Source organism: Carassius carassius, chromosome 40 (assembly GCF_963082965.1).
Source record: "Carassius carassius chromosome 40, fCarCar2.1, whole genome shotgun sequence".
NCBI lineage: Eukaryota > Metazoa > Chordata > Actinopteri > Cypriniformes > Cyprinidae > Carassius > Carassius carassius.
The window spans coordinates 15,617,270-15,631,358 of NC_081794.1; the positions used below are offsets into that span (position 1 = coordinate 15,617,270).

The window sequence follows — 14,089 nt, forward strand, 5'->3', positions numbered from 1 at the left end:
ACAAACAGGTCTGTTTGAGAGTCACACCTGTTATTACTCTGACAGTGTGAAGGTAACCTATGTAAAAACCCGAGAATCAAACCACTGAGGATCAATATGCCTGCATGACACATTTGCCCCATCCACTATATTTGTTATCACTATGACAGTCATTGCAATTTGTGGAGTGAATCCCACATTTATGCAGATGACACTCCCGAAAATAAACAGCATGTGTGTGGCTGTTGATCATCTTAGCATGAAAAACAAACTTTTTTTTAAATTCTAAATAGATTTTATACTGCCAGCCAAAAAAAGCAAGCAAAGAGCATTCACTTTATAATCACTAAAAAGCTCATTTCAGTTTATTCACAATGTCACAAAGTTACGTTATAACCATTTAATCTCTCTACTACTGTACCTTGCACAATTAATAATATTTACATTATTGTCTAAAGACACATTGGAACATTTGCAAAATCTGCATTGCACCCCCGTAGAACCGGGCCTGCAATTACTCTTTTTATCCACAGAACTCAAGTTTTTAGTTGTAGTGTGTTGTAGTTCGCTTCTTTTGGTCTGGACCGAAAATGTAAATTACACATTTTGTTCACACTACCATTTTTAACACTGTGCCTAATGAATGCTTTGATGGTATAGACCTACATATTGTGCAAACTTACCAAACTTAATACAGGAAGAGCTTATAAAATGTGCAAAGGAATCAAAACAGCACAAGGCATTTGGCAGACGGTGGTTGGAACGCCTGTACCGAATTGTACTAATAGTAATAATAATAATCATAACTTATTTTTAAAAATCAAAGTAATATTTTCAGCCAACTTAAGTTGTTGCTCTGGAATCGATTAATATTATCTCTTTATGTCATAAAATCCACAGCTATAGAGTGCACTAACAGAGAAACTGCAGCAGAGTAGACAGTTCATTTTAAACCAGACCTAAGTATGAACACAACCTAAGTCTCAATGATAAAAAAAAAGCTAATTCTTACAAATCAACAAAAACAGCAGTCATTTATGTCATCTTAAAACCGCATTTTAATCAGGAAATCATTGAAGACATTATTTATATTTATATTTAATAGGAAATTGCAGTAGTTACTTCCTTTACCGGTCATGCCATGAAAATATATATTTTATTGTCCAAATGTTTGACAATAAAGGCAGCTACTACAAGTACTAATGTGTGACATGTAGTTCAAGTTGCAAAGATCCAAAACGTATACAAACCTCAAATTCTATATTTAAATGTGGCTCAATCACTATGAATTTTACAGTTCAACAGTAAAAGTCATAAAGGGGTCATAATGTTTTGAGAGAGAAAGTATGCATATATGCAAGAGACATAACAAAGAGAAAGAAGAGGAGAATTCAAGGCCAATGTGAACTATCCTGGCACTTTTGGCAGAGGGGAGGTAGGTTGCGTGTTTCTGTCCTGTTCACAGAGCTTAAGGCCACTATGTTACCCGTTAGACTGGGGCGAGGGGCTGAGACCAAGACCTTTCCTATGTTCCTGACATGAAATGTCCCGAGCGATATAAAAAGGATGGCTTAAAAAAAGAAAGAAAAAAAACTAATCTTAAAATAAAAGCAATAAACAAACTGCAACAATATACTGGCATGCAAAGGCACAGCAGTGGGCATTTCAGTATTGTTCAGTATTGGCAGGCACTAACTGTTAAGATAAGTCCATCCATGACAAAGAGAAAAGTGAGCAGAGGATTTGGTCAGAGAATTTTACCATCGCTTAATTCACACAGCCCAGTAAGGGCTATTTTAGGAGTAAGGCATTATTGACAGGAATGGTTCATGTCAGTAAATACATATAAATATGATACATTTTATATATAAAAACATGTAATAGGTCTTTATATACATGCATGTACTATTTAAATTCCTGATGTCATAAGATTCCTGAGACACTGTACAAATATGAGACCCTTTGCACTTGAAGTGAGGAATCAAGGAGCTATCGTGTCTGTATTTATCATGGAAACATACAGTACACTATACTTCAGGAAAGTGAGGGATAGAGAGATATGCTGTAGGTATGTCTGCTCTCTCTCTCTCTCTCTCTCTCTCTCTCTCTCTCTCTCTCTCTCAGTCTTTCAAATGCACTCAGTGTTTTCCTGACTCCTTTAACAGCTTCTGAAATACATGGAAGAAAACACAAACAGGAAACCTTATGAAAAAAGTGCCCGTGTCATGTGAATGGATGAGAGTTGAAACAAAGATGCAAAAAATTTAAATCAAAAATATTATTTTTATTATAAACATCCCTGGTGTAATTTTGAATGATTTAATAATGTATTTTATTTAAAGCAAATGATATAAATAAATAAAACATGCACTATCATTCAGAAGTTTGGGGCTAGTATCTATATTTTTTTAATAAAGTTTAAAACAATAGCATGTACAATGTACAAATTTTGCAACATTATAAATGTTTTACTGTTATTTTTGATCAAATATAATGCATCCTTGCTGAATAGATTTTGGCAGTTAAAAATAAAAATGCCGCCGTCTCAGAAATATTTTGTGCATTTGATTCAATGAATCATCTTTTTTTTTTTTTTTTTTTTTAATCAAACCAATCAAATCCCAAATGGAAAAAGCAAAGTTTAGCTGAATCCAGAATATTTTGTTGTCATTACAGCAGGGGAGTCTGCAGGAGCTCTTCCGAGGGTACGCACAGATTATTGGGGGGGAGGGGGAGGGGCTTTGTGGGTGACTGAATGATCAGTGAGAGCAGAACAAATGTGTCACACGTTTTAAACTCAACAAAATAGCAAAATATATCTATACAAGAGCATGCTCACAGATGAAACAGAGAACAAAAAATCATTGTATGAAGTGGTTTAGAGCCCTGCACAGGCCTCAAATATAGGCCCTAGCCTGGGCCTTGTCCGACAGTTTATCAGAATTACTTTCCCCTTTGTTTCGGATATTAAAGTCACCATGAAATCAAAATGTAAAATTCTTATTTCTTTAATGGAATACTGTAGTATTTATTATAAATAATTTATCCGTGCACTTCCATTATTTTTTTAAAATGCATGTGCCCTTATAATCTTTATGGGGAAGTAGTGGCCTAGTGGTTAAAGAGTTTGACTCCTAACCCTAAGGTTGTCTGTTCAAGTCTTGTGCCAGCAGTACCACGACTGAGGTGCCCTTGAGCAAGGCACTGAACCCCCAACTGCTCCCCGGGCGCCGGAGCATAAATGGCTGCCCACTGCTCTGGGTGTGTGTTCACAGTGTGTGTGTGTTCACTGCTCTGTGTGTGTGCACTTTGGATGGGTTAAATGCAGAGCACAAATTCTGAGTATGGGTCACCATACTTGGCTGAATGTCTCTTCACTTCACTTACTTCACTTTAATCAAAAACATTAACATCCCCTCCCCCTCAAATCTTCCGGATCATGAGCTAGTGACGTGAGGGGTAAACGCTGGGATAAACGAGTCAAAACGACAGGGGGAAAAGCTGATGTAGCTCACTCGCTGATGCTACTTTATAGTACTGACACCAGTCATGAGGGAGTAAGTTAACCCTAAACATTAAAAGGTATTACGATATTAGGACAACATTAATATAAGGACATTGCAAACTAATTTTCTTCATGAATATGACTTAAAGGGATAGTTCACTTTCAAATTAAATTTTGATATGTTTTAGCTTACCTCAAGGACATCCAAGATGTAGGTTTCTTTGTTTCCTCAGTATTTCCCATTTTGATATTTTTAGGTCCAACCGTTCTTGTCTGTGACTCACATAATGGATGTCTATGGTCACCACCTCAAAGAGCATGCAAAGAGGAGTCAAAATTAAACAATTCCCCATCATAAGTACACATTGATGACCTAATACAAGAAACGAGCGGTTTGTGTAAGAAAACGAACAGTATTTATATATTTTTTACCTTTTGTACACAACCACGTCCAACTGATCTGAGTTCGCGAGTGCTTCCTGATATGACGTGCGCGCGCGCTCTGGCTTTATGCCGCGTTCCAGGCAACCCGTAACCCGTGTTTTTCCAACCTTCTACCCGTGAAACTGCACTGGAACAGGAGTCAAACCCGTGACTTCCCACCCGTGAACTCGTACTAGATAGATGTACTCCGAGTTACGAACTCTGACGTCACATAGCCTGCGAAACAACAATGGCAGCCTCTACGGATAATATTGCCTATGGATGCAGTGTTTACGCAAGTGGAGCACGTTAAAAAAACGATTTTAGGACAATATAACATTGCAATAAAATTAATAATCTAGCTACAATTGCTTGTGCTCAGGAAGTTTGGCGTGACTTGCCTGGAACGCTATAAAGTCGTGAGTCGTGGTTTGAAATAGTGACTTACGGGCTCAAAAACCTGCCTGGAACGCAGCATTAGTCTGTGCAAGCGCGGAAAGCCCCGGATGTTATGTCTCGCGCATGCACATCACTCATTGTTTACCACACGCTACACTTTCAATCTGCACTGTCTGAAATATAATGCAGTAATTGTAATAAATTAATGTTTATAATGCACTCTATAATCGTTGCGTTTATAATAAAAATACAACACATTACTCACTCTATTGACAGCGTGCCATTGGGTCCCTCTGGCATTGGACGTGGCCTCCAGTTTATACGTGGCAAACTAAACACAACGTGCAAAACGCTGCGTCTCAACAGCGGAGAAAAATCAGGATCTTCAGTCAGGCAGGTGTGTGATGTGATACTGTCAATGTCCTCTCGTCATCTTGTAGTTGTTCCATTCGTGACAACATATGCTCTCTACTTCTGTTGGCATCTCACAACACTTGCTACTAAAACACCACCAATTTTGAAGAGATCTCTGTCTCTGAGGCTTGAAGACGTGCTGCTGCAGCGGATCGCTCCTGAGTACTTGGTCTGTGTATTCTGTTTCAAATAAATATGGTTGTGAAAAAAATTCAACGTTGTCTATGGATATATTGAAATTGTCTTCCATTGCAATTTCCTGTACGTCTAAATATGTTTAGATCTTCACAGTGAAAGGTAATAATTCCGAAATCTGTGTAAACCATAGGCAGTAAGTGTAAACAATGAGTGATGTACACGCGCGAGAGATCGCTTCCGGCGCTTGCGCAGACTAAAGCCAGAGCGCGCGCACACGTCACATCGGGAAGCACTCGCGAACTCAGATCAGTTGGACGTGGTTGTGTACAAGAGGTAAAAACGATATAAATACTGTTCGTTTTCTTACACAATCCGCTCGTTTCGTGTCTTAGGTCATCAATGTGTACTTACGATGGGGAATTGTTTAATTTTGACTCCTCTGTGCATGCTCTTTGAGGTGGTGACCATAGACATCCATTATGTGAGTCACAGACAAGAACGGTTGGACCTAAAAATATCAAAATGGGAAATACTGAGGAAACAGAGAAACCTACATCTTGGATGTCCTTGAGGTAAGCTAAAACATACCAAAATTTAATTTGAAAATGAACTATCACTTTAACCTGATGGAGGATGCATCAATCACACAGTCTCACGAGCACACTCAGTCATTCCGGCAGTCTCGCGCACGAGCGCTGTTTATGCTTGTCTTGTGCCGTTGATCATCATCTTCATCCTTAAAAAATAAAACAGTTATTCATGCTTGGGTGTCGGCTGTGAATCCAATGGAGAGTAATCCCCCCCACAACTAACTGCAAACTGGCATTCAGACCTGCCCCAGCTTCCAACGATCTAATCGATTCCCGAAGGACGAAATGAAGTCCCGCCCTCTCATTTTAGATGCAGTTTCACTCGGCTATATGTCACAGCAGAGAATAAAAGACAATAGCAACTTCCGTTTCATGGTGACTTTAAAATAGCTCCGTTTAAAGTGAAAAAAGTGAAGTGACATTCAGCCAAGTATGGTGACCCATACTCAGAATTGGTGCTCTGCATTTAACTCATCCAAAGTGCACACACATAGAGTAGTGAACACACACACACACACACTGTGAACACACACCCGGAGCAGTGGGCAGCCATTTATGCTACGGCGCCCGGGGAGCAGTTGGGGGTTCGATGCCTTGCTCAAGGGCACCTAAGTCGTGGTATTGCCGGCCCGAGATTCGGACCGACAACCCTACGGTTAGGAGTCAAACTCTCTAACCACTAGGCCACGACTTCCCCATTTTGTATGTAATGGAAAAGTGATTATATTTTTATTTCGTTTTTGAATAAAGCTAATTTAGAACAACGTTTGGAGAATTGCTTTTCATTTAATGTATGTTTTTTTCAAAATAAATTCACTGTAATGACCAAGCGGCCAGCGGCAGACAGTGAGTTGATCATAGCCTACGTTTGATCAATTTAGCCTTTTCAAATCATCACGACTTGCCTAAAATAAAATCTATAGATATAAAACAGTCCAAGCGTATCACAACGTTAGTTTAAATGTTTAACCTATATAAATTTGCGGTGTTAGACATATACAAATGTTTGTGCGGAGTGTGGATGCTGAAGCGCGCTCTGCAGAGCATGGAGGCGCCAGCAAGATCAATCATTTTTTTCTGACAGTGGAAACAACTTAAAATATGCCGTAATTTTATCTCATCAAGATAAGAGTAATACATAATTTTAAAATGTTAAGGGTCTACTTTTATTTGTGTGCACTCACAATATCAACAAAACGTTGTGCTTTTAGAAAATAAAGAAAACAAACAGGATGCGTTTTCTGCTGTCTCGGTCTTGAACATGAGTGCTTCACAATGATGAACCGAAACTCCGTGAATTGCCTCACAGACATGATATATGTATAAAATAAATAGAAAGGTTTAAACTACTACTTTAAAACGAAACTCTTTCATTATGTAATCCATAAAGATGCAATTCTCTCTAAAGGCACGTCCAAGGAGGAGATGGCCAATTATTTGTTTCATCACCATAATTGATGGATGTCCATAATATAAAATTAAGAAAAAAGCCTAAAACAGGCCGATTATAATTAGTACTTTACTTTATAATTCTATACAATTAAAAAATAAATAAAAATAATGGCATTTAAGTAAAACTTTGTCCTATATTTGTATAGCTGATTTTTATGTGGCTTTGTTCTGAATAAATTAAAATTTATAGGATTTGCTGCAACACAAATTTTGTGTGAATTATTTATTAATTATTTATTGAATGTAAAACATTGTCATGAGTTCGCTGTATTCCCATTTGTAAAATAGCCTACAAATTAACTGTTGTATGCTAACCCGATCTCATGAAAGTGCATATAGCACTTCTATTTGGCGTAATATTTATATGCAGAAATGTACTTTGGCATGCAAAAGACTGATAAACTCATAATTAATGGCATGGCTGGTTCAGTCGACAGAAATACGGGACACACGGGTCTATAATAACTGCTGAAATTATTGCAGGGCAAATCTCAGGTCAGTCTGAGTGCTCATGGTACTCACAGTGCATACAGCCATACATCTGCAGGCGCCACTGTGTAACAGTACATTAAGTTAAATGCAGCAATTGATGTTTGTGATGCTGTCTTCAAATTTTCAGTATTTGATAATCTCTAAACTGCCCAAAGAGGCTGAAATTATAATATTGAAATACTGACAATCAAATGTGACCCTGGACCACAAAACAAGTCATAACGGTAATCTTTTTGAAAACTGAACAAATAAGGTTTCCATTGATGTAAGTTTGTTAGGACAAAATGTGGCTATTTGAAAATCTATAAAAAATAAATAAATAAATAAATATTGAGAATATTGCCTTTAAAGTTGTCCAAATTAAGTCTTTAGCAATGCATATTACCAATCAAAAATTAAGTTTTGCATTAGGAAATTTACAAAATATATTCATGGAACATGATATTTACTTAATTTCCTAATGATTTTTGGCATAAAAGAAAAATTGATAAGTTTGACCCATACAATGTATAGTTGGCTATTGCTACAAATACACCAGTGCTACTTATGACTGGTTGTGTGCTCCAAATGTGTAAAAAGTTAGGCTTGGTAACTACTTGTCAGTCCTACCTATACAGCCTTGGGTTGTCAGGCTAGACTATAAGACTATATGGCCACGTTTGTCAGAGCCCAACCTGGAGAACAACATAAACAACATATTAACTATAACAATCAATATGATAAAGGAGGAAAATCCATTTGAAGCCCATCAAAAATAAAATGGACTTACGCTCCTTCTTCTCTCAGTAGTGCCAAAAATGTGTTAACTCTGTATTCCAAAGGCATCTGAAAAACAATATAGAAAAATACCCACAGGAGAGGTGAAAATTGATGAATAAAAGTGAAATCAGAAAAAAAAAAGTTAGTTACACTGCTGTAAATTCCTTGCAAGCCCTCTTTTCTGGAAAGTTCTGAGATGTTGAAAAGACAAAAACCTTGTCAGCTATGTAAGGCCTGAGGGGTTCAAAGGGGCCCTGAGTTTGTCTGTGAGGAGTTGTGAAGGGGCGGCAGTAAATGGCCATCGGGAAGGGGAAGTGACAAGGCTACCTGTGTCACCCAGGACAGGAAGAGTGATAAACAACCCAGTAATGACCCCCCAGCATTCTATTGTTATTTGGGGATATTCTGAGTGAAATTTACATAAAGTAGAAATAAATCATCCCAGATTATTTTTATTGTACGATTCATTTCCTTGCTTTCATGAACTGTTTAAGGAAAGATTAATTAAGGAGCTGCACAGGTTTAATCTTAGTCATGAACTAAATTGTGCCGTTATCTTTCCTTTATAGACTAGAATGTGATTTAAGGACAGAGTAGAGCTCTGAGGAGGGAGACAGCACCAAGGAGGAAAATGAATGATGGTTTATGCAATATCTTAGCTTTTCAATTGCCTGGGGCTGTTGGAGAAGTGGAAATTACTGAAAGAACAGAGGGAATGGAAGGAAAGCGCTGTGTGCAGCATGTCCCGGCAGACTCGGTCTCATTCCTCTCCGAGGGGAAGCACTCAGCGCTGCCACATTACTGCATACCACACCAATTACACAGCATCCAGCACAAACACCACTGCAACTCCAATTATGCCACCACAAAAACAAAACTACACTAACAAACATGACTAGAATTCTCATTAAACAAGACCAGCAATAATCTAGAACGGCTTAAAAAAAAGAACTGGAATATTTTCTAAAATAAGGGTTTTCAAAAGACTCAACATTGGCTTAATAAAGCACAACAGTGACTGGCCAGTTTTTCAGTGGCCTTGGTTCCAGAAGTATTTTTCCTATTATTTTCTCCACAGGGATTTCAAAAATGTCTTCAATAAAGAGTTCTAACCAACCTTGTCTGAGGTGGATCACATCATCACAAACACTGAAGTAAAAACAAGTTGTCTTTATATAAACTGAAATGAAAAAGCTGTTTGCTATTTTTATATATGCAAGTTATTCCTACGATGGCAAAGCTGAATTTTAAGCAGCAATTTCTTCAGTCTTCAGTGTCACATGATCATTCAGAAATCATGCTGATTTGGTGTTCAAGAAAACGTTTCTTATCATTATCAATGTTGAGTTTTTTTTGATGAATAGAAAGCTCAAAAGAACAGTATTTCAGTATTTATTTGAAATAGATTTTTGAATAAAAGCTATATCTTCTAGAAAAATATATATTTATATTTTTTTATATTTAATAATACATCATTTTAACAGTATTAAAAGGCATTAAGCAGCTAACATTATCGCAGGATTTTTGAGAACAGTCTGTGTTGGCAGGGAAAGTGAAAAGCTTCAATCTACTCCAGAAGCAGGCCATAATCACCAAATAACATGCAGATGAGGAATATGGAGTTCAGTTTATTTGTGTGTGTGTAGAGAGAGAGGGCGCATCTGGAGGGGCTTGTTTTCGTTACAATACCATCAAGTAATTGAATTTGTCATCGACTCAAACCGCAGATGATTTCGCAGGAAAAGCTGTGACTCAGAGAGTCGTCTAGACGACCGGCAGGGTGAAAAGGTCGTTCAGGATCTCACCTGCAGTGACATCTCAATGAGCATCTGCAGCTTCTTAATGCCGAGCCACACCGTTTGTCCTTTCACCTGCTTTGCGATAGCTGCTCGCTCTTCTTCCTGCAAGCCCCCGAGAAGCTGAACCACACAGAAGAAGACAAACAGTCAGTTGTAGCCTAACAGTCAAAAACTAAGGTCAGAATTTGAAATGTATATTTAGTTCACCCAAAAATGTAAATTCTATCATCATTTCCTCCGCTTCCTGCCAATCCAAACTGATATGAACTAATTTCTTCTGTGGAACATAAAAGATTCCTAAGAAATATTTTTGCAAATAAAATACAATCAATGGGGTCCAAAACAACATGGAACCCCCATTGACTTTCACTTTGTGGAAAAGTGCAACATTTTTTCAAAACATCCTGTTTCCACCAAAGAAAGGAAGTCTGGACTGACATTTTTAGGTGAACTATCCCCGAGATTTGCTTACAAAATAGATCCATAGCTCCATTTCTTCAAGAACTTTGTTTTTCTGCACCCCAAACCTATTATAGTGGTTTATATATACTTTAAAATGCATGAAAGTTTTACAATATATAGTAAAATATCTATGTTTCAGTCATCCTTCATTTTAAAGTCAAATTCTCGCTATTAATTAACTTTAAACTATGACTTTTGCCTCAAACTCCTAATTTGCTGCTCATTAATAATAAGGTAGTTTAAGTTTAGGTATTCGGCAGAATTAGGGATGTAGGATATACTCATGCAGAATATGTGCTTTAAAAGCAATAATAAACAGCCAATATGCAAGTAATATGCATGCTTATAAGCAACTAGTTAATAGTGAAAACTAGTTCCATGTTTTATGTCTTGCATCATATTTGATGCATTAGGCTTTAATGGCCCATATATTGATATAGTGAGTATATGGAGCTAAAAATAAAAAAGTACCGCAATTCTGTTCAGAGGCTCGAGCCTGTTTTGTAAATCAATAAGCTTTTTATTAAAGTTTACACCATTTTCATAAAATACATATAAATAAATATAGTTGTGAGGGATTTACTAATACATATTCCTCAAAAGCCTGTTATATTTTAACATGATTTGTCTTAAAAAAAAGGATAAATCAAGTTAACCTAAGTTGCTTAATTCAGTAAATGCTCATCATGAAATGTTAATTACAATATACAGGTTATTCTTACATTTACTATACCAAAATCATTTTTACAAAAAATCCACAGCAAAAGACTCATGTACCATAACCTATATATATTTTTACAAGTACACTAAATGGCCTTTAACCTGCTGAATTGGTATTAACTATCACTCAGATGACAGAGGTCATGTGGTAGATTATGTACAACAGGTTTTTCAGAAAGTTTTGATAATGTTGATAATGTAGAGGTCTTAAAAATGAATGTATCAAATATGATACACTAGGCTTTATAAAGTTAAGTGTCCTAAACCTTTTGGGGCAACTGCACATCTCTTATCTCTTGAACTCTTTGTGTTTCTAAGAGCCTCACCTCCAGGGCCTCCATGAGATGTTGTCCACTAGAGATGTTAGGGATGTGAATTGTAGTGCTGAAAGAGTCCAACATGCCCATCTCCTGCAGAACATCCTTCCGGCTAGTTGTGCCAAGAATCAGCAACTTACGACCCTGCAGTGTAAATACAAGCAAACGTGTAAAATGATTTTGTTTACAATTTATGGTAATACTTTTTAATTCTGAAGGTCAAAATTTCTCACTGAAGAACATTCAAGATGTGCTACTAAAGCCATGCTATGGTGCTATCTACGTGAAGTAAAGAGGTGGGCCATTCCCAGAGGCCCCAGCGAGCAGAGGGGATTATGGGTCGCACCCCTGTGGCGCTCAGTATATGCTAGTGCATGCAGATGAGGTGCCACACAGGCAGCAGGCCTGCCATGTCTCGGCTCTCTCACAAACCCTTTCTATCAACTCACCCAAGACCCGACTCCCTGCTGAGTGCTGCTCTATACAGTCCTGATCTGGAGGAACAGATCCTCCTTACAAACATAGCACAACACCTATTCCTGCCCAACATACACACTCACTGCCACCAGACAAGAAGACACAAAAGCAAAAAAAAAAAAAATTAAAAGTTTTCAAATGGAGCCAAAACATAAATGTAGATTTTGGTTACTGGTTAAAGTCATAATAATGTTTAAATTGCATGTCTCACTGCTTAGAAAAGTGACAGGATGCTTTTTCACAATAGAATTTGAGGTGTTTCCGGTGTCCGTAATACAAATGGTGTGGTACAAGTTACATGCCAAAATTTAACCAAAGGTTCTTAAACATTTGAGGTAACCACGGACTCAAAACTTGAAGGAAACATGCTCACCAAGGCTGCATTTATTGCATTAAAAAGACAGTAAATACAGTAAAGTCGTGAAAAATTACTACAAGTTAAAATAACTTTTCTATTTGAATATATTTTAAGATGCGATATCAAAGCTGAATTTTCAGCATCATTACTCCAGTATTCAATGTCACATGATCCTTCAGAAATCATTCTAATATGCTGATTTGGCATTTATGGATCATTTTTTATTATGATCACAGTTGAAAATGGTTGTGCGGTTTCATAATTTTGTGGAAACCATTATACATTTTTCAGGATACTTCGATGAATCAAAAGTTTTAATTTAAAATAGATTTTTTTACATTATAAATGTCTTTAATAGGGCTGTCTAAATGGCTGGAAAACTAAATTCGAATTTGCAATTAAATATTATCAAAATTAGAATTATATTCGAATTTAAAATGCATAATTTCAGTTAGGGTGAAGAAAAGCTTTTGGCTTCTCTTCTGAGGCCACAAGAGGGCGCATTGGGCGAAATATTACTAATGCACGTTTATTCAAAGCATAAGAAAATATGACTGTAAAAAGTGCTTAATATTTAAAATAATGTTTATAAACCAATTATAATTAAGTAGGTTAAAGAACGATAAACAAAACCTCACCATGTGTGGATGCATAGTTTAATACAAAGGGGTGAAAGCCAATACACAGAGTACATTTTTCATTTAAACATGAGATGCAGTAGGATGGTGAAAACCCACCATAAAGTCTCAAAATATGTTTTTAAAAAAATTTTTTAACCCACCTTAATTTTACATGGCTTTCTAAACAAGCGGCTCTATTGTGTTAGATGCGAGTGCAATGGTGATAGAAGATATCCCTCTCTAGAAACTGTGTGAAATATGCGTTCTGTGTGAATGGCTTGGTTTCAGTTTTTACAAGATCTTCTCCACATTATCTTTTTCCGCAATATTTTGAATGAACATCGCAGCGGTGCATCTAGTTGCTCCAACTGTATAGGTTAACAAAAACATTATAATGCAAAGACACTTATATTGTCATCGTATCTTGTGCACCACTGATAAAGACCAAAGTATAATTTGACCATCCGCATCGGCGCACCATCCGCATGATAGGCTACGTTCACACTGCAAGGCTTAATGCTCAATTCCGATTTTTTTAAAAAATTCGATTTTTTTGCAAGGTCGTTCACATTTCCAATTAAATGCGACCTTTTGTGATCTCCTGTGTGAACGTGAAATGACCCAGAAGTGACCCGCATGCGCAGAAGAGTACTCAACGCTTAATGACGTCACTCGTTGTTTGCGGAAGTAGCTAACGTTAAACATGGATGTCAACAACAGTGTAGTCAACATCGGAGCTCTTTTTTCAATATTAAAGTTATTTTCCCAACGGAGCCAGCACAATTACAATCTTCTCATTTTAAGAAGAAAATTAAAAAGAAAGAGGAGAGCAAGGTTTTTGGCCATGGTGTTTTGTGGAGCAGTGTTAGCAACGTCGGTACAGAGAAACGTGTGGGTGCGGAGTCGCAGCCAGGAATGGTGGGATAGTGATGTGAGTGGCTTCACTAATACAGAATTCATCAGTTTATCTTCTCGTTCCGGCCTACTTAAACGCAGAATTATGACGTTTGTAGCATATCAATGACGTACGGGTCGGATACATGTGGCCTGGCCGTTCAGACGGAGGTCGCATTTCAAAAGATCGGATACGTATCGGATTCAGGACCACATATCCAAGTGGCCTGGGTCACATTTGAAAAGATCGGATCTGTGTCGTTCAGACTGTCATGAAAAGATCAGATACAG

The 14,089-nt window shown here is 37.3% G+C and overlaps 1 protein-coding gene across 1 annotated transcript in view; it reads right to left on the reverse strand.

Annotated features, from left to right (window-relative positions):
* Window positions 1-907: 907 nt before the first annotated feature.
* LOC132122200 (vesicle-fusing ATPase-like) overlaps window positions 908-14,089 on the reverse strand; it is a 28,521-nt gene continuing 15,339 nt past the window's right edge. The window contains exons 12-14 of the mRNA XM_059532177.1: window positions 11,459-11,593; window positions 9,957-10,070; window positions 908-2,147 (exon numbers count right to left, since the gene is read on the reverse strand). Coding sequence (XP_059388160.1) covers window positions 2,118-2,147; window positions 9,957-10,070; window positions 11,459-11,593 — 279 coding nt within the window. The 3' untranslated portion in view covers window positions 908-2,117. The remainder of the gene's footprint in view (window positions 2,148-9,956; window positions 10,071-11,458; window positions 11,594-14,089) is intronic.